This window comes from Nestor notabilis, unplaced genomic scaffold (genome assembly GCF_000696875.1).
Source record: "Nestor notabilis isolate BGI_N333 unplaced genomic scaffold, ASM69687v1 scaffold26089, whole genome shotgun sequence".
Lineage (NCBI taxonomy): Eukaryota > Metazoa > Chordata > Aves > Psittaciformes > Psittacidae > Nestor > Nestor notabilis.
Window position 1 is genome coordinate 5,098 of NW_009945467.1, and position 22,330 is coordinate 27,427.

General features: G+C 37.4%; 1 protein-coding gene across 1 annotated transcript in view; it reads right to left on the reverse strand.

Annotated features, from left to right (window-relative positions):
* Positions 1–7,649: 7,649 nt before the first annotated feature.
* Positions 7,650–22,330, reverse strand: part of U2SURP (U2 snRNP-associated SURP domain containing) — a 34,398-nt gene continuing 19,717 nt past the window's right edge. Inside the window, exons 20-25 of the mRNA XM_010022896.1 lie at positions 21,696–21,762; positions 20,492–20,654; positions 12,851–12,961; positions 10,316–10,434; positions 9,314–9,490; positions 7,650–8,181 (exon numbers count right to left, since the gene is read on the reverse strand). Coding sequence (XP_010021198.1) covers positions 8,043–8,181; positions 9,314–9,490; positions 10,316–10,434; positions 12,851–12,961; positions 20,492–20,654; positions 21,696–21,762 — 776 coding nt within the window. The 3' untranslated portion in view covers positions 7,650–8,042. The remainder of the gene's footprint in view (positions 8,182–9,313; positions 9,491–10,315; positions 10,435–12,850; positions 12,962–20,491; positions 20,655–21,695; positions 21,763–22,330) is intronic.

The window sequence follows — 22,330 nt, forward strand, 5'->3', positions numbered from 1 at the left end:
ACCAAGTACCTTAAAACAACTGGCAATGTACTGTTTCAGATCAAGAGCTTCCAAAACCTTTAGCAGGTCACACAACCTCAGCCACACACATCAGGGTATCTCTAAACTCACAACCAAACCCACAAACCTGGGTTAATTCATGTCTTCTCACCCTCCACCCCCATGGCTTGCAGTGCCCAGGAACCCCTAAATCTCACCAGTGCATCTCTCCCCCTGGTCAGCATCCTTGCACTGGGGGGGCCTCTGCCCAGGCACCACACAGGATGTCACGCTGCACCTCCTGTGGCAATCCCTGAGGACAGCAGGCAGCAGAAGCCACACAACAACATTCACTTTCAGCATTCAGATGATGGAGCAAACTAGCTGGTCCTCATTTGACAACAGATTCAGTGCTTATCATGTAACTTACATGGAACATACTATAAATGACTGACTAGGAAAGATCTGGAAATTAATCCATTCCATCTCTTGAAAACTCAGTAAGTAACATAAATCATTAACGCTTGAAAATCTTCAGGATTTGAGAAAAAGGGATTGTCTTTAACATCATCTAATTCCTACTCCATATCACAGTGAGGACTTCCTACAGGCCAGCCCAAAAGATGAGCACCCCCAGTGAAATCTAACTGCCTAGAAATCAGGCTGGATTGTAAGCTTTTATTTTTATTTTTTTTAATTAGCTAGGGTAGTTACTCTCTGCAAAAATAAAGGATGAGAATCCACAGACCCTCAAATTCACACACTGGCCAGAGTTCAATACTAGTCTCATGTCTTAAATTTTATAGCCAATTCTTTTCCGGAGTTTGCCCAAGGCAATATCCTCCATTCAGTTAATCAGCAGACAGTTCTTTTCCCATAGTGCAGGGAAGAGAAACTAAAATGCCAGGAAAAAGTAAGTTGCCAGCAACCCAAGAGATGCAGATTTTATGATGAAAATGACCAGTATCAGCTGTAATAAAAACCTCTCTACCGTACGTTCAGAAGGTTCATCTCCACTCTCTGAGCTACTGTTTGCAACAGTGCAGCATTAGCTCTCACAGCATGTAGCAGGTGAAAACATCTGGATAAATCATTCCAGAAACATCAAAAGTGTACCCTTTCAGCATGGCTAAAAAGATGAACACAGGTTTCCACCTCCAATGATGAATCTGGTGATGATCTTGATTGCTGGTGATCTTGGAAGCTGATTCCTGAGCACAGGCCAATTCCCTGATCCATTTTCCACAAATCCAAATTGCATGCATGAATTCCACCTTCCTCTTCCCACGCCAGCTAAATTTTATATCCAGAACAGTCAGTCATTCAGAATTAACCTATTCTGCTACATTACATCTTTTTCTGTAAGATTTCTGAGACCTATTACATAGACCTTACTCTTACCCTTTCTCCATGCTCACCTTTCTACAGGCACACTTACCATACAGAAGTCCTAATGACTGAAGTCTCAGACCTTATTCCAGCCTCAGAAGCCCAAGAGGCGGAATGAGGAAACAGATTTCATGCTTGCTTGCAGGCAACCTCTTAGTAAGGGCTTAAAGAGCAAGACTGATGGTCTGGATTTAAGGCAACAAGCTCCAAGAAGTTTTCCAGTCCACACGAGAGTAAAAATAAAAGTAGAGCAAGTAGGGTATCATGACACACTGTGTTTCTTGACTATGAGCTCTAAGTGAAGACTATTAGGAACTGGGACTTGTAATCTCTCCCAAGTGAATGCTCTGGGCAGTAACATCAAGAGCTCATATTCCAACCTTTCCCATCTTGTGGGGCATCTGAGGTCTCTTTCCTCATTTTGGTCTTTCACAGATCTTGCAGACATTAAATTATCTTGGAGACATTTGCTCCTCTCAGATTTGACTGATGGGTTCAAATTCACTGAGGAAAAGAGGAGACAGAATGAGGCACAGCCAGTGTAACAGCTCACTGCTGCTAAGAGAGATGACCCCAGTTCTGCATTTCCTTCCTCCCATGCACCTCATCACATCAAGCTGCCTACTCTGTGCTCGCCTTACTTTTCCACAAGGGAAGTGGTCAAACAAGTGCTAGAGCTGGTGGTGGGAAAGTGACAGGAGTATGTGACCACAACGGAAGTGAGCAGGATGCAGAGTGCAGCATCAAGTCAGCCCATCTCATCAAAACACACACTTTGAATGAAAATACCGTGGATGCAGTTCCACATTACAAGGGAACAGTTACCAGAAACAAGGACCATCCTGCTCACTGTCCACCCTGTTCCCTGCACTGAGCCAGTTCAACTCACTAAGCCAGCAGAAAGTTAACCCAGTGAAATAAAGTGTTTTCCTGTAGTTAATTGAACTGGCTGCTCACAGGGCACAAAGGCAGCAGAGTCATGGTCTGCACCCCACAGCAGCAACAAGCTGTGACACTAGCCCAGCTGTAACACACAGCCTTGCACTACAGAATGACACGGGCTCCTTTTCTGTCACCTGGCGTTCCTTCAAACCATTCTAAGCATTGAAAAGCTGCTCATTATCACCCCAGTATCTGAGCAGCAGTTCCAAGTGGGAGGTTTTCTTGCTTCACGAGATTATACCAGCAGCTCCGCAGCGAGCAGCCCACGCCTGGTTACTGTGTTTCTGAGAAGCTCAGAGGTCTCTGTCAATAGTACAACAGAAGCAGCCACTGCAGTTTGACAACACAGTCACAACTGGCACCAACCAGCGGAAGAGCTGGTGAGGCCAACAACTGCCCATAGCATAACATGGACAAACACCGCTCTTTTCCAGGTGAAAAACAAAACCATTTCTGGATATTGGCAAACTGACAATTTTATTGTTGCCATGTCATTTGGAAAACTCTCTGCATAAAATACAATACCAAAAGCAAGTATGACAAAAAAGTTCATGTGAAACTACCATTTCCTCTTTAAATAATGATAAACAGAAAACTTTCCAGCTTATGACAGTTACACAGTAAAACATCCCTGGCACAAGATGAGACATAAGAAGTGGGAAGTGGAACAGGCTTACCCATGAAAACTGACTGTGCTGACAAGAGGCAGGTGGGGGGGAAATGGTATGCAATTGTTCTAAGCTTCTGCATCCTACCCAAGGAGAAATACACGTGGACAAAAGTAAATCAGCATTTTAGTCATGACTTACAGAGTGACTTACAAACTGCAGAGCAGCAGTTACAGCAGAAGCATGAACCAGTGGTACATTGAAACCTTCCAATAGCTCGTGCAGCAACAGGAACATAAAGAAATTCTCAGATTCTACTCTAAGTTGTTTTAATAAAAGGTAAGTTTATGAACTCAACCTTATTCAAAGCCTTATTCAAAACAGTAAACTCTGGATAATTTTCAGGGTTTGACTGCTAATAGCAGGTTTCTAATTTGTTTAATCTCATGATACTGAACAATGATTTATTTAAAAGAACTGTAAAATTCCCATCTTGATTATTCCACTGCTGCCATCTTCAGCTACAGAATTCACTACCCTTGTTGCCCCAAAATCAAGATTTTTTCAACACAGAAAAAGCATAGAAAGCAGATCAATCTTTAGTAAAAAGGCAGCAGTTCAAATATGCTTCAAAATTACCTTTACCTTAAGGCAGCCAAATGCACGTGTCCTCAACTAAGTATTCAGTACAGACCCCAATAGTTGAGAAACGACTCGCCACAAATTCCTCAAGCAGCTATACGAAAATACAGCAAGCCAGCAATCTAAAACTAGATAAGGCCTTAATCTATCTACAGAAATACAATAATGATTCTAATTTTTATTAAAAATATTAATTCCACCAAGAATGGTAAATGCCTGTGGAGGAAAACCCCACATGCAAGCTGCCTCAAATGATTAAAGACGCTTGGAACACATTTGCCATTTTTGGCTGATCTTGCTTCTCTCATCACAAGATTCTAGTTTTCAAGTCATGTTACATGAACTCCTTCAAGACAGCTTCCAAGGCACAGGTCAGAGACTTATTTTCTTTTCAACATGCCAAGTACATGCCTTGAACACTGGTTGATCCGCAACAACACCTTAAGGATAAAACTGGATTCCCCATTTTAGCACTCTAACTTAGATGTCTCAGGGAGTATTAACACCATGGAGGAGGTCTAATACAATCTTTACATGGTTTCAGTCATAAAATCTGCCTCAAATTTATTAAATAAAACCAATACAAATTTGAAAGCTATCCCAATGCTGGGCACAATCATAAATTCGTAATTGAAAAAGTGTAAGAGTAGCTTTACATGCAGAAAACCACAACAAATACAATAATCCAGCAGCTTCAAAGGGTTCACATGTGCTTGGGAAGAGCTGCTGTATAAGTACAGAAGATGGTTTATAAACGCAGAAAGCAGGGCTGCATTTGGGGTCACTGGGACAGATGAAATTATGCTAGCAAGAGTTGCAATTCTAAATACATGCTTTGGAAAAGCTTTTGTTACACCCGTGTTCGTAAGTGGTTTATTCTTAACTTCAAAACCTCCAAGGGGGAGGCAGGAGAAGAACACATGCACCTAGTGCCCAAGTAATAACCTGACATTGACTTTCAGAAGCAATTCTTCCTCAAATAGGATTACAAAAGGTATACGCAGCTGGCGCACAGAGAAGTCAAAGGAAGCCACAGAGTTTAAAAAAGGCAGTTCCAATATGAACACTTCTGTAACACTGGAAGGAAAGATTTTAATTTTCATAGACACTCTATGCAAACAAGTAACTCTTCTCACTGAGACAGGGCCCATGTGCTCAGAGCATGACTAAGTTCTATACAGATACACAGAGGTCACAACTGGTTGAGAAAAACAGGTGAATTTGCAACCCCGTACGTAGGCCTTTGCATGAATACCTGAAAGTCCTACAGAGTGCTGGGAAAGCTTCACCAAAATATATCAGCACAACAGCCTCTAGCATATACCTGGGAATACACCATATACGTTTCCATTTCAATGTGATCCTACACCCAGACAGGCCTTACCAGCTGCTGCTTCATGCTGCCAGCCGGTTACTCAGCCACACTGGAACTTGGCTGTAGCAAGCTACCGTTGGTGTCTCTGCTTTAGATAAACCTGAACACTAAAGCATGAACACTGACCTCTGATATCATCAATAAGGCAGGGCAAGAGAGGAGAGAGAAGCCCCTTATCCACTGATGCTTCACCCTCCCAAAGAAAAGGGTCAGATGCTCACAGACTGGAGCACGTTAAAAGATAAGGGGCTCTCTGCCTGTACAGTCACTAAAACCATTTGGGAACACTGGACCACACTCTCCCAAGACAGAGCCTTTTTTCCACAAGAATCCATCTGGGTGCTACTTCCCAAGTCCCAGTGTCAATATTTAAATTACCCCTATCCTACATCAACTAGATGATTTTTTCACCATTTTACCCCAAAAAGCTGCAGAAACAGTCACACAGTAATAGCACACCATGACTATACCTTGTCACTGCAACATGATAATTTTCAATCTTCAGTATTGATTTGCATCTTTTACAAAACATTTGTTACCAGATGCTTCTGCTCCCTGTTTTAATAAAGTGATAAACAAAACTATTTATAAAAGGGAAGAAAATGAAAAGAGCAAGTAGGATCAAAAGATGTTCTTTTCAACATCTTAACATGATTAAAAACAGACATCCAGTTAAGGATACAGATTCTTAATTGCTCTTAAAAGACTATTAGGTACAAAAGAGCTTTTCTACAGCCCAGGCTATGAAACAAAGAACAAGAGGTATGAGAATGGTATTGAGACAATAAAGATACTGAAAAAAGGTATTGCATAATAATGCTGTTTACAAAATAAAGTCTAATGGATGTCCTCCCTTCAGCTCTCTAGCTACTTGGCTTGAGCTTTTATAATCACTGCTGAGAATTTTATAAAAGCTGAAATCAAAATTAATTATTCAGAAGTATGGCAAACATATAATGCTATTTTCTACCCTGACAATTTCTAGCTATTAAATGAAATACACAATTGATTCTGCAGATAGAATATTCCTGTGGCAAACTATCCTTAGTCTCACTTTAACTAAAACATTGACGTTTATCACCCCTCCATTTATAAACAGCTATTGAGATAAAAGTAACAGTTTTAAAGACGTTAATCAGATCTGAAGTGATCTTCTTCCCATTGCAATGGTTCTCCCTGTCCACAACTTACATCGATACCTACTTTTTGCTCTAGAAAACCTTCTGTCTCCTCTGTCCCAGGTGTGAATACACAGCATTTAAGAAAAAAGTAACTTAGTTTCTAATAGTTTAGCTATCAAAATATGTACATGTGAAACACCTTGTTACAGGGAGAAAAAAAATATATAAAAAATAAACTCTGCGTATTTCTAAACCAGTTTCTTTATAATGTAATATAAACAGATAAAAGGTGTATTCTTTTCTTATGATCAATGCATTTACTCAATACTTAGACTAAGAAAACTTTTACAGTACACATGCATTCCCCATATTTTCAGTATTCCACATAATCTCTCAGTTCCCATTATCAAAGATAACTCTCCACTGAATTCTCACTTTTGCAACAATCTATATAAACTTTTAACAGTTTCCTATCAGCAAAAATCTAAGGGTTTTATTTAATTAAATACGCACTTTTTCAAAAGACTTCTTAAAACCCGGTTCTGAAAGCATTGTCTCTTAAGCTATATACATGTACAATTAATATTTCCCCCAGCACATTTTCAAGATCCTAACAATATAAAACCTGTAGACATACAACTATAACAGCAGGTCATCATCCAGCACTCTGTGCCTGTGGTTAAGTACAGCTTTTGCTTTTAGAAACAGTTCACAGGAGGCCAGATCCCTTTTAATTTTATGTTTTTATTACAATCTCCCCATACCTCCAAGTATAAACATTGAACCCTCCCCATTCCTCACCCCTCCCTGCCTCCCACCCACAGAAAGGTTGCACGGTAAGAGACCAAGGTGAAGCGTTTTAAAGCCACATCAATGCCTAACACAGAACAAGTTTGGAGAAGGGAAAGTCTAACATTAAAAAAGCTAAACAGCTTACTGATTCCAAAATATTAATAAATAAAATACGTAATAAAAAAGGTTTTTTTTTTCTCATTTTGAAGATTTTTTCACAACAAAGGAATAAATTCAATAAAATAATGTAAAAGCTGTCATTTTGGAGTAAAAATCTGTTTTAGGAAACAACAGTGTACTGTAGGTTGCAATTATTGTACTTAGACTTAAGGAAGAAGTTATAGAGCCTCAGGCTTGCTGTCCTTCTGTTGTTTCCCATGCAGTCCATAAATACGGCTTGTTATTGATACATCATATATATATGATATAAATACACATATGTATGATGCATCTCTGGGGAGGCCCTTTTTAAAAACTGAACAAAAACATTACTGTGGTGTCACAAATATTCCCTGCAATTAAAATGGAGAGATATGAAGCAAAGATTTACTTATGAAGCTTATCACAGTAGGTACCAGACTGTTCAACTGCTTAGAGTAAAATATCACGGCAGGAGAGAAAACCCATTCACTGGATTCAAAAGTTGCTTTATCTGGATAGTCAAACTAGTGAAAGCAAGAACAGAGCTACCACTATACTGAGAGATCCAAGCACCATAGTATGTCCGAAATACACAGTACTTCTAAACAAACTATGAATTCCTATAGAGAGCTGTATCACCAGTGGGGCAAGAAAACAACATTTAATTTTCTGTTCAGATTTTATTTGAAATCTAATTCAAATTGTCAAAGCTACAAAAAGGGGGAACATTGGAGTTATTTCTGCTATGTCACAACATTCTAAAACGAAATATCACTACTGCCAGCAGATCACTTACACACATTTCTGATGAAACTTCTAAACACAAAAATGTTTCTTTTGGGAAATAGTCACAATGAAGATATTTTGTACAATATAAAACAATGACAAGTCTACAGATGCCATTACTCATGAGTATACACGTGCATTCACAAAAAAAACAAAAAAAAAATCAGGAATGCTTTTTTGTTTTTTTTTTTTTAAACAGACTGTTCAGGCACAAAAACAAAACCGCATTTCCAATAAGTGACAGCATCATAAAAAATAGTAACATTGTCAGTGTTTGCTTTTCTTTGACTTCTTGTGAGATCTGTGAGGCGAACGGGATTGAGACCTGGATTTTTTCCCTGATTTTTTAGGGGATCTGGATCGTGATCTTCTTGATCTTTTGGGTGTCCTGGAGCCAGAAGGCGACCTGCCAAAAAAAGTTGTATGTCAAATGCTGATTAATAACATCAGCTTTTTCTGCAGTTGTTTGGATTCATTTATTGAACTAAACAACGTAGAAAATATTTTTCTCTAGGAAGGGGAAATAACACAGTGATTTCTTGCCTTCGAGAAAAAGGCAGTTTTTGCATGAGAAGGTTTTTATTGTATTTTGGGCTTAACTGCAGTGCTTAGAACCCACAAGAAAAATAACACCAACTCATGCCCTCCTTAAACCAACATAAGGAATACACAACCTTCCACATCTGCCTCAACCACCTTGGCTCCTGTATTAATAGCAGCCTAAATTCATATAGAAGAGAACAGAAACAAACAACTGTTTTGAATTGTTACGCTGAAATATTTCTCTGTTTTTATTTGAATTCCTAATTTATAGCACCACAATCTGATTACTGTAAATATTTACTATGATATTCTCAACAGCATGAAAAGAATATTCCTCAGTATGTCTGAGAAATCTTATATCAGTAAGACATTCTATACCTTTAAAAGAAGTGGAAGCTGAACTTTCAAGTTTTGAGCTGCAAAACCATCAATACAATAATAAAATCTCACCCCAAGTTTAACTAACTAGAAACAAATATTTGTGTCAGTCTGGAGATTAGGAAACACCTACTTCAGAAAACCCCATAAACAATATCTAATCTAGATTTTTTTTCCCCATTTAAAAAAAACAAATCACGGGAGAGGAGATTTATGTAAGCAATTCAACAGTGAAAGACTGCATGCTCAGTATAATTCTGTAAGTTCTACAGGCTATAGAAGATGATTTGACCTTTGAAAAAAGAAAATCTAATAAAGCAGTAAGGTGCTTTGGTTTAAAAGCAGTATTACTCAAAATCATCAGTAAAAAGGTGAACAAGAACATAGAAGTGAAGAGTCTTGAGCTATCAAGGCAGAAGCCTGTATATATTTCAGACACCAGCATCCAAAGATATTGACCAGCAACATGCAGCATAGTCCATTACTAGAGAAAATGATTGTGTATTCAGTGAGCTCAGTTAAAAGAAACAAAAACCTCACCCACAAAAAAACTCAAATAAAACACACCTATGTACTTAACTTTCCTGCAACCTGAAATAGAGAAGATACCAGCTTACCTTTTGGCTTTTTTACTGACATCTCTGGGAGAATCCTTATGTGATGACCGAGAACGTGAACTCTCTTTGTGGGACCGTTCTGAGCGCTCTGACCGTTCGGATTTTGGCGACGGAGATTTTGCTCGTCTACTGCCACTGCTGCGAGATGGGCTGGGTGAAGCACTGTGCCGTCTTTTCCTTTGTAAAGAAAGGTACAGTCATGTACAGACACACACAGACACAGAGAAATGAAAACAGATATTAAAAAAATAGGTTCCTTTCTGTAGATATTTTCTTTTGGCAGTATAACGTTAGATCCTTTGAAGTCATTATAAAGTAGTAGAGTTTTTATTACTTAAAATAATTTAAAAAAAAAAAAAGGAAGTTCAACATGTGCACAACATTTTCTCTGGTTGAAAAGAAAAATTAAGGCCTGTGACTCACCTACTCGTCTTTGTTTATGACAGTGTAAAAAACCATTCTGTCATAGTTTCCTGACAAGCAAGACATTTTATCCAATCTACACTTAATACCAAGGATGAGTTTGGCTATACAAGTATTAGAAAATCAGAGTGTTCAATCAACTACCCTAAACCCTAGCTGTTTTGAAGAGTTTTCACTATGAGATGAATAACATTTAAACCATCACAAATAATTTGTGGTATGACTTCAGTACAGTTTTCCGAGTAATACACTGCAGTCAGTTTACTGCTAAAGAGAGTTAAATATCCTGATTCTACCATGTTTCCTCAGGGCCTAACTGAGCCAAAAAGGGATTCTATTCCAAAGCATACATCACTGAGGGCAGGCTAAAAATAAGACTTTCTTTATTATTTTGAAGCATGTTTTAATATCCAAAGCATGTTTTTATTGTTGGGTGGGGTTTTTTTGTTTGGGTGGGTTTGCAGCTTTCTTTTAAAATAAGGTGCGAAATACATCACAATTTCAAGGCTGCCACTGTAAACAAAGATACTAACTGTGAGGTTTTTCCTCCCATCCACTTTACTCCAAGGAAAGCCATACCTCTCTTTTCTTGTTGGTGTACATTCCTCCTTTTCCTTCTTATCTTTGGACCTGGTGTCACATTTTTCCTTGTCCTTTTTGTCTCTGTCCCTTTCTCTTTCCAACTCTTTTTCTTTTTCCTAAATTATTAGAAGCATTAAAGATTTCAGGTGAAGTGTGACAAATTATTAAGAAAATTAAGCTAATCACAAACAGCATAAAAGCACTGAGCAATGAAAGAACACAGCACATAATCCAGGAAGGAACTAAGGTCATACCACACCACTCTTCAAATCTGTACTACTGCTTTGTACACAGCAGAATTATCTATTGTAACACAAACATTGACAAAAACATGCAAGATGTTGCCCCCCGTGAGAAAGTCTGAGTACCTAATTGCAAATGAACAGTCTTCAATTTTATAGATTTCAGGGAAACATTACAGCTGTAATAGATTTTTCTAAACTAAACACAAAAGGGTACCAAGAACCTCTTTTCTACTTAAAACACATGCATTTATCTTCATTAATCCAGACTGAAAACTGAGATAATCTCATAACTACAAGACATCTGAAGACAAAACAAAAATACAAACAAGATTCTGCAATTACATCTACTCTGTCAAAAAAAACCCACAAATATGGTCCATTTCTACATATCAACAGGACCATTTTGAAAGAAAATATATACCCTGAGCAAACCCTGTTTGTCTGCCAAACAGAAAAGTAACTACATGAAAATAGACCTAAACCATCAGCAAGTCTGAACACAGAGATCAAGAGATGTACTTCTTTCAGTACTGGCATAAGAAAAAAAAAGTCCTTTTGTGGCAAAAAAATGAACAGATACTCCCCCTGCCTGCCACATAAAGATGACAAAGAAGGGGGTGGGGGAAAGGACTAAGGGGAGATTATTAACACAAGTGCAGGAAATACCAGGACAGTTAGACTAATCTAGCCTCGCATTTTGTCTACTACATGGGAGACTTAGTAGCAAAATTTTAAAGTGCCCCTTATCATTATACCTGCTATTGCAAACTACTGTTAGATTCCATTAAAATCAATGGGCTATAAAGATATTCCTAGTTTATTTGTTAACAATTATTTCATCTTGATAAAAAGGAATAAACTATCTCAAATAGCTTTAAGTTCCTATTCTCTTAGCAATATACAACACTACTAGGAAATCTGCTCTTGGAATTAGACAAAAAATGACAACCAACTACCAAGTTTGTGGGAAATGCAATCACAACTAGTATTATGTTAGTATAAAAGCTAGCTTTATTGTGGCATTAAAGTAAAAGATAAAGTTATTCCCTTATCAACAGGGTTATTTTAAAGAACACCTGTTCTTTATCATTAAATTGATATAATTGTTAATTATCATTAAATATTTCTTAACTAAGTATTACCTTCAGCATTCTAAGTGAGATAATTATAAAAAAAATCTAAAATATTGCAAGTTGGTTGAACCAATTCTATACAAGGCATCTAACAAAGTTACCAGAATTACGATTTCTGGGGGTTTAAGCTACTGTCTCAGTAAACATTCTATGCTTACTGTACAAATCACTTCTTTCTCCAATTACAGAAAACACCAAGGAAGTGGAAAGTTTTAGGATATAACTAGATACAAAAGGAAAGTTACTTCTAAAATTAAAGTCTTAACCACTAACATCAACCTCCAAATGAGTAAATGTCCTTCGGGGATCAGCTTTCTTAATTTTTACAAGTCTCTTTCTTCAAGGTACTTGGCAAAGTTACTTTAGTAAATTAATCAGATATTGAGTACCAAATAAGAACAAGTGATAGACAAACATCTGGTGAAAACTGCCTATTTGTATTTAGCTTCCAGGAAACTGCATGGGTACCTAATTTCATCATTGATCTGTCAGGCTGTGAAACTAGATTAGAGAAGCATCTGCCACTTACTCTCTCTCCCCAAACTCATTGTCCAAAGATGTTCTGTGTTCTTTTGTAATGTTGTAAAGATTCAGATCACATGGCATGTATGATGCTCATTTTTAAAGCCATTCTGATTTCATGCAGAGAGGACGACTAAAAGTGGTAATGGTACAGAATTATTCACTTTTAGGTGACAATATAAACTGGAATTGTCCAGGAAATCTTAGACACTGGAGAATCAGAAGCACATATGCTGCCTAACACTATTCTTTCTCTTCCTTTGGAAGCCTTTAACAAAATGGATCAATTACTGAAAGCAAAATGTAAGTCTGAGGAACAGCTTCAATTGACAGCTCTCCCTTTCCTTTCCCCACTTAAGAGTTTGCTTTATGTAGTAGATCCAGAAGTGACCTCTATGGTTTCAAGACATTCTAATGATACCCATCTGTACAGTGTGAAATATATTATGAGATTATATAGGAGAGATTACGTCTACTCTGCAGAAAGCACTTGGGACTCAGACATGCAGTTTGACATTACAGTAGAATTTTAGCAAAAACCATGTGTTGTTATACTAACACCCCCTTACATTCAATAAACTCAATAAAATCCTATCACAGAATCAGAGCCAAACATAAAGAACATTTCTTACCCTCTGGAGCAGCTTGTCTCTATAGTGTTCAACCTGTTCCTGAAAACTCTGGCCTGGTTTCTTGGGTCTTTTCCCAGACTCTAACTCATCCTGAAACTTCATCACCTTAAGCTGTGAAAATAATACTGACCATTAGGTTATTGGGCTTATTGTTATCCAGTTAGGCAGGTGGCTGAAAATGAAATTTCCATGATTTGTGTTCTTCATTCTTCCTATACAAGTTTGTGCACAAAAAGATACTAAGTTTATTTAAACTGGATCAAAGCAACAAAACCACATACACGTCTGCAGGCACCTGCAGTTGTTTACAGACATGTTAAAAACTAAAAATAAAGGGATCTTCTTCTGTTATTCTATTAAATTCTGTTCCTATTATTAGAACACTGCACCCTTATATTTCTTAGATCATCTGGTTTTTTCCTTTCAAAATTAAATCATTTACTGACAGTGTCTCAAGGTATCATTTCAACTTTTCTTGTCTACTCCAAGTTTTCCTTTGGAAACTGCTTTTTTTCATTTAACTCTAAATGTTAAAATCAAAAGACTGATATTAATTAGGGCATCAAAACAAATGCATCTCCTCTTTAGGGCTGTCTGCACCGAGTGCTTGGTTTGAAAAAAGTTGGTTTTTACTAACATAATACTCTATTGTGTGCTAGCAAACTTAGCAACAAAATCCAGTTCAAGAATGCTGCTAAACGTAACAGTAAATTTACTGCAATAATATTCCCAACCGAGTCAGAAAGTTAAGCAAATGTCAGAATTTTTCCATGTGGATTTTTTTTTTCCCTAAACATACTAAACTCTTTCTCCAGGTTGACTCACATCACAAAACTTCTCTCACATGTCTTAGCACTCATTTGCCAATTCTTTATTCTTACTGACAATACTTCAATTTTTCTTTTTTTTTTTGTGATCAGAAGATTTTTTTGAGGGGAGGGGTAGGGAGCAGCTTGGTAATAAGTCATGTTGTATGTGTCAACCATCTTCCAAATATTTATGCTCTGATCCTCTGTATTTCCAGTCTCAATACCAACTGCACAGTCATATATGTAAGAGCAGATTTTTCCAGTGCTTGAGGTTTCGTTTCATTTTTAGCGAAAACATAAAATATTTTTGTCTTTAGAAATATTTAACTCTTCCACATTGAAAACACGCAGAAGAAAAGACTGTCAACTGTGTCCATTTTGATTATCTGAAAGGATTCTTATTCTCCAGGTCCTCAATTCCATAATATGAAGGGGGCACTAAATCAAGTCCTAAAAATTTCTTTCTTCCCTTTCAAAAGCAGCAGGCCATACAAGATATGAAGATACCACATACTCTAATCTTTCCAATTACTAACAAAGAAGGGAGGAAAGCTGCAACAAAAACAAATCAATCACGAGAATAAATATGTTAAGAAACATAAAACCCAGGCAAAAATAGCACTACTTTGAACAGGATCCTCTTCCCCTTCAGTTATAGAGCTTCTGCCAACAACACATTTCTCATTTTTGTCTCAAAACACTATGGAGTAACTTGGTTTTGGGGGGAAGGGGATAGGCTCCAAGCAGGCGCTGCTATCTTGTACTCCACTAAATTTCTGACAAACATTCTGCTTACCTCTCTCATTTACAGAGTATGTGCTACCTAAGGGTGAGCAGTTCTCATTTTTGCTTACAATTCCTTCAGTTAAAGTCAGCAGCCAATAGAAAGCTGACACCGTCATTTGTCATTTCTCTTCTCTGCTCCTTGAAATGCAGAAATACCCCTCAGAACTATACATTCAGCGTCATCCTGTACCACCTGTTCTGCTACAAAATGAAGTTTGCTTTCTCTACCATGATGAGGAAGAAAAAATAGGAAAAGCCTCTATAATAACCACTGACACAACACCTCACCAAACTCCAACTATCTTAACATCGTATGGTTTCCCAAGACAATAGTGGTCTTTTACAGACCAGTCACCAATGGATCTCTGTCCCACATAGTTCCTGTATCTCCATTTGAATCCATGTAAACAGACTCCTCTTAGCAAGATGCTGTGAGTAAAGGAAATCAGCTCTAACACAACCCCTGGAAAAAGTGTTACAAAATGCTGAGATGGAATCAGCAGCTCACTACAGAAATACCATTCTCTTCCACACTTCCGAACTGCTCCAAGCCAAGAGTTCCTCCTCACCCCTGCTGTCATTACACTGCTTGGCTGAGCCAAGATCAACAAGATCAACAGATCAACATTAGCCAGATCAACTCACTAATCCAGTAGAAGCCCACACCCCACCTTCAATTACACACACGCCCCACCTTAGTGAGATCTACTGGCTCAGGGTAAGAGCTCACAAGTGGGATCAGGATAGTCCCTTTCAGCAAAAGCAAGTAATTTGTTTTTGCTATTTGCTCTGAAACATCACCATGATAACTGTGTTTTAAAAGAAAAAGAAGTACTTGGGTCCCAAACTCCAGAAAAGAATTCTCTAAATAATTCTACTGCTCAGAATTACTATATAAAACTTGCTTATTTCCCTTCAGCATTTCATTATTCATAGCACAGAACCACAGCATAGTTAGGGTTGGAAAGGACCTTAAGATTATCTAGAGTTCCAACCCCCATGCCATAGGGACACCACGCACTAAACCATGTCACCCAAGACGCCGTCCAACCTGACCCTGAACACTGCCAGGGATGGAACACTCACAAAAGCGTATTAGTCATAAAGAATACTCTTCTTAGTGATCTTTTAATGTAGTGTATGATGCTTATATTCCTATCATACAGTTCCAGATACAACCCCAGGAGAAAGAGATCTCTAAAACTTAGGCTTAAATATGCTTAAGCATTTAATTGATGAAGCATTGATTTTGTAAGTGTTCCAACTTTGTAAACCTGCATTTAAAAAGAATATGTATACTCTCACTGAACTGGTTGTTCTTTAACTATTTCTATCCAACAAAAGCCATTAAGATTGTTCATCCTTAGAAGAAGATACATTGACTTTAACTAGAGTCAGTAATATGCATGGTAATATGGAAGAGGAAATTTTTCAAAATCCTGTGCAAAATCTTTGTAATACTAATTTCTCAGGTACAGCAGCCACCCACAGCAGAAAGAGTTCAGAGATTTTCAGAGACTGCAGCGCAGAAGTGACAAACATCACTGAAGTTTCTGGGAACAATCTCTACTAAGTGCTCAGGTGCAGGGATCGTATTTCTCAGTAACGAGCTCCACAACACACATTTTGTCTTCTGGTTCTCACCTTGAAACTTCTCCCTCTCTCCTCAAGCTCATTTGTGAGAGTTTGAAAGATTCAGCCTTTCCTAGAATTTGAGGCCTGGATTACAGACTAACCAGTTCGCTAGCAAGTTACAGAAAAGGTTAACATCTTGGTACCACGGTTCAGGGAAACCACAGACTGATGCAAATCCAAGCCCTGCCTGTAACTTTTTGCATTCTGACACATGCAGGTGTCCTGGGGGTAGCCCCCCTTGCTTAAAATAAATCTGTTTTCAAAAACTGTTCTTAGATTTCTCATCTGCTGATACTGGTCCATACACAGCTGTCTCGGGGGTGGGGGAAACACTTTTTCTTAAGAGATTATTCCATAGTTATACAGGCTCATAACTTCAGTGGCTGATTTCACACACAACTTATTTGAGGTAAATTAGCTGCATATTACATACAAGGCTTAACTAGGAAGTCTGATTAGAAAAAAAAAAAAGGAATTTTTGCTTGATACCTAACTGCACCTAAATCTAGACTGATTACAGATAGGAGGGACATCCAAGACTATCAAAACATTTTGTTTTTCCTTAAAACCAACTCACCCCAACAAGGCCTGCAACAAGTGCTAGACTTTGCCAGAAGCAAAGTATTTCTTTGAAAACTTGAGTTTTCCAGCAGGTCTATAAACAGTGGAATTTCTGCAGTTACAATATTATCAACAACAGATGACAGTGGTACTGATGTACACATGTGAAATACCTCTTTAGCTGTAACAGACATCTGACATTGTCAGTCGCATTCACAGGATGCTATGTGTCTTGGAGCTAACCCATTCCTTGCTTTTAAATTTGTGTAAAACAGAAGTAGATTCAAAGATCTGAAACAGACCAGAATCTGTTGAATTAAGATACTCATTATCTTCTAAGGAAGAACTGCTATAAATAGTGCAACTATTGGTCAAGCAAGAGCTTATTTATCTCATCTCTATTATTAAGTTCCATTAAGATAATTATTTGGATATCTTTTGGCCATTCTGCAGTGGCCTCAAATGAGTTAGGTACAAAATCCTCCATAGACTGTAAAATCCTCCATAGACTGTAAAGATCAGAAAGTTACATTGTTCTAGTGATGATTGCAAGCTTCAAATACCTCTAGGACTTCATAAACAAACACACAAAAGGGGCTTTGAGCAACCTGGTCTAGTGGAAGGTGTCCCTCCCCATGGTAGCAGGTTGGAACCGGGTGATATTTAAGGTCCCTTCCAACCCAAACCATTCTATGATTTTATGACTATTCTGAATACTAATGGAAACTGTGTAGAACTTTGGGTTCTTGACAAAGGAATACAGGGCCTTGAAATCCACAACAGGCCTTGAATACAATCTGCTCTTCTGGACTACACTTAATCTATTCTTATCTTGTGCTTTAGTCATTCTCTATTGGAGACTGAATACTACAAAGAACTTTGTTCTGTCTTGTCTGGTATAGCAATCTGTACCAAGAAAGCAAGAAGAGTAACTTCCTTTCCTTGGTGACATACAGGGAAAATCTCTTTGGCTCTTGGTAGAAAAATCAATTGCACCTCAAATACCATGAAACATTGGGAGCGGGGAGGGGGGCAGCAGCAGGGAAAGGGAAGGGACACAGCTGTGGGGAATCTCTGTTTATGCACTGGGCAGGGGGATACTGACAGAGCACAGACACAAGACAGTATAGCAGAAACGCTGAACAGGAAGACTGCGGACGATGAGTCTCCTACCTCTGATTAAACAATGAAATACTATTTTGAGGTCTCAAGTGGCTAACACAAAGGTAAGTAAAGACAGTTACTAAAGAGGACAAACCTCCTCCACTCTGTGCTTTTTGGGTAGGATTATGAAAGCTTGCACAGCAACATGGAGACAGAAGTAAGGTACCTTAGAGAAAGGTCCAAGGAGGACAATGCTGCTTCATTTTGCCTGTGATTTTTTTGTATGCTCTAAGAAAAAAAGCTTAATGAACAAGTTAAGCAGTGTAAATTCATTTTTCTAACACTTCATAGCACTAAGGACTCTTTACAAAGAGGAATATACCTTTATGTCCTTGGTGCAGGGAAAAGAGAGACAGACACATGCATAGCACCGTAAAGACCATTCTGCAATTTAACTTATAATGTGATAAAAAGCAAAGCATCAATCTTCCCACACTAAAAAAAAAAAAACCAAACAAACAAAAAATAAAACCAACAAACCACACCAAACAGGAAACAAGTCACTGTTCATCTATGTTACTAAGAAAAGCCTTTGTTTTTGCTAAGGTCTGGAAAGAGTTAATGCTCCAGGTTCATAGGGGCATGGGGAAGGCAAACAAAGGGTTAACAACTTGCCTTCTCTGATGGCACCAGCCTAATGGCTGTGCCCAAAGTTTGGTTCTTACTGCACTTTCCCCTCCCAGCTGACTAAGTGAATTTACTAACTGTGCCACCAGAAAAAATTCTTGTTTGTACTCATGAATTAAAAAAAAAAAAAAAAAAAGCATTAAAAATTATGTCTCAGCTTCCCCATGAGCCACTGTGTAAACTGCCAGAGAATCAGACTTTGCCCTTTTTTTGCCAAAGGCTTTACATGACATTTTTAGCAGTGCACATTAGATGGCATAATTGTTAAAGTTGGTAATTGGGTTTGGTTTTTTGCTCCCCTCAAATTTAATAATGGATGTGTTCTTTGGCAGGGACTGGGTACATACTAAGAAGAAACTTTGAGTGTGAATGCTTTTTGAGTACTTTCCTGTCAATGACAAACTTGAGGAGAAATTTTAAACTTTAAGTACTTCCACTAGTGTGTGAAATGTTCTAGAAATGGGAAAAAAAAAATTACAATACTTTTCTGGATATTCCAGAAGTCTCAAACTGAGGCGGCAATTCACTTACCACAAAGAATAAAGATGGCAATACGTACTTGAAAACATCAAATATTTACCATCTGAAACTGTTACAGACAATTATAGTGATGAATGAGCTTGCAACACTTGGCGCAGTGTAAAACTGACAATGGCTAAAGGAAATCACTTCCTTATCTGCCTCCACAACTTCTGTAAAACAGATATCAAGTCTGAAAGGAGCCCTTTCCATAACCACTACAATCATTATCACAGCAAAATGAAAACTAGGCTCACTTGTACTTTCATTAGTCTAACAACATACATTTCCTACAAAACTACTGCCACCATGAGTCAAAACATAAACACCATTTAGCTTTTCTCAAATTCAGAATCCACTCACTTCAAATGGCTATGCGTCATGAACTTTCAAACTGCTATGTAAAGCAAGAGGTTTCTAAGTGCTTAGTTACAGTCCATTAATTTTAATAATCTGAATTACTAAACAGAGGCATATTTGGGAGAAACAACAGTTGTGACATTTTAAAATATTATTGCTTGTACATCTTAAAAGATTACCATGGGGCTTTGCTAATGTCTGATTTTAGCTAATTAATACATTATAGCATAAATAGGTAGGCAGCCACAATTCCACATTCAAAATATTACCCAAATTATAATCTGTCACTTGGAGATGCTACAACTGCAACAAGTAGTTTAGCAGCTTCTTAGTATCATTTTAATGCACTGAACAAAAGGTACAGGAATTTCAGTGTACAGAGTATCATGGACTTTAATACTGAATACAAGCTGGAAAGCCGTATGCAATTTTAAACCTTTTAATTTTAATTGCATTGAATTTAATTTTAAATTACATGGCACTGTGTGACAGAAAGGCTTCACTGTTAGATAAAGCTCATGCTAAATTCAAGTTCTAGTTACCTTCTCAGCCAACCACAAGCTCAGAAGCCAGCACAAATACACAAGAATCTGCGCTTATCAATTTTAACAGCTATACTAAGCCTATGCTTGGAGAAAAGATAAAAGAATGAGTGATTCCTATAAACTGCATGTAGGTCTTTGATTAAAATACCCCATTTGCAGGACCACCTGGTTTAGTTGCATCTACTCCTTTGATGGCTGCAACAGTAAAAAGAGCAACTTCTAAATGCCATAAAATGCAGACACTTCAAGGCAAGAGACAGAACAAAAAAGGCATAGGACTAAGGCCACATCCAAAAGTCACTCCCATTTGCCAAGAGGAGGAAAGTATACAGCAACCCATGCAATCACAGGCTAGCAGTGGCACTGAAAAAGGACACTGAAGAAGAGTAACTCTCAACATGCAATATACTCTGACTCAACTGTTCATTTTTCCTGCATTATTTTAAAAGCCAAACAAGGCAAGGCTGGTAAACCAAATATCTTTGTGAAAATATACTGGACTACAAAAAAACACTATATAAAAAATAGGATTATAATGATTTCAGTAAAAATAACTCCCTATTATATGCAGAGAACTGGGGAGGAGTAAGAACTGGAAAGGTACAGAAGGATGGCATAAAACAGCACATGCTGACCTCTATTTCTCGGAGTTTGGCACGCTTTTCTTCACTCATTTCTGAATATTTAACTGATGACTTGGATTCAGGCATTTCTTCTTTAATAGGATTGGAATACATGTGTTGCTCTTCTGACTTCGAACTCTGTGTGTCTTCTTCATCTTCACTTTCTTCTTCTTGGCTTTACAGAAAACATAGAATTAACTGATATAGATACATATAGGAATGATCTGTTACAAAATTTACCATCTCTCCTAGTTAGTATCTAGGACTAGTTATTAGGTTTGAAGTCTGTTAAGTAAGATTATGTTGTGTAAAAGTCTGCAGCTATAAAAGTCTCCATGAGGCAGGTATCTTCATATTCTCATCCAAATTGTTCGGGTTTTGGCAGACTATTCATAGAATTATCCTCAGATAATTTAAACTTTTTATACGAAGGGAATGCAGAACAATTATTGAAATTTACAGTCACCAAATCTACATCTAATTCAGCTACAAAGCAAGTCCACTACCTCAACAAAAATCCCTTTAAGCACTGTAACTGTGCTTTTCAGATACATTGTTTTATAAGGGAACAATACTTACTACACTTTGACTTTTTGGAGACAAGCCTGACATAGCAGATACTCAAAATTACATTCTCAGACTGGCCACTAGAGTGCTGCAGGACTGCATGCAATGCAGTAATATATTTAAAGCATTAACTAATAGATGCTCTCAATTGCCTAAATTAAAAGACTGCTCAGAAAGAACAGATCGCATGGAGTCTATTAGCACCCAAAGAAATATCTGTGTTGGAACATGATTCACTGTGTTTGTCTCAAAAGCAAAAGGTAGAGGTTTAGACACACTCATACATACCTGACATCAAAATTTCCAAACTGTATAATACTACTACCTTAGTTCTTACTATTCGACATTATCAAATCAGCATCAAAGATTATGGTTGACAACTCTACCAAAAGGATAATTTATTGTGTTAGAGAAAAATTAAGGGGGCTGCAAGCATGCTGCACTAAAACCCTGACTTTTCTCCATTTTCTTACTTTAAAATTTTATTTTTGTTCTGCTTTTACAATACATATATTGCATATACATGCATATATATATATATATATGCATATGATACATATAACACATATATCTCATTGGAAGTTCCGAAGACACTCAACCTTAGAGGCAAAAATTAAGTGTGTTTTCAAGAGACTGAAAGAGTATTTACTTTTGAATTTCTTCCTCCTCGGATTCTTCATGTTGGTCAAAAAGCTCCCACTTAGAAGTAGTAACAGCTAGAAGAGACCATAAGGTAATTTTAACAACAGAAACAGCTATCACAAACTCGAAAAATTAGTATTTGTAGATATAATAAAACTCATGATGTAATAAAATTGACCAGCATCTAGCATTTAATTCAGACTTTGTATTTCATAGAAATACTCAAAACTCCACATTATCACAATATTTACTATTTGAAGAGTTATTCACTTATATTGCATACCATGTTTCAGTAAATCCTTCAAAAGCAGTCAAGCATTTGTCAGTTTATAAAATCTTACCTTCCAAACAAATATGTAGAAAGACAGCCAACCACAGACACAGACTGATTTATTTACTTAAATATTTACTGTAATGAATTGTTATTTATTTCTAAAGGTTGGTAGGTTATTGAAGTAGAATAACAAAACTAGAACACACTATTTTCTTCACCAAAGTTATAAGCAAAAATAGAAGTTACAATTGAGAAATCCTACTGTATTACTACAGAAATCATATTAGTACTTTTAAACAGATCAGTTGAAAATAATCATGAAACACAGAAGTGACATTAAGCTTTCACTTTACTTCAGGAAGCATTTA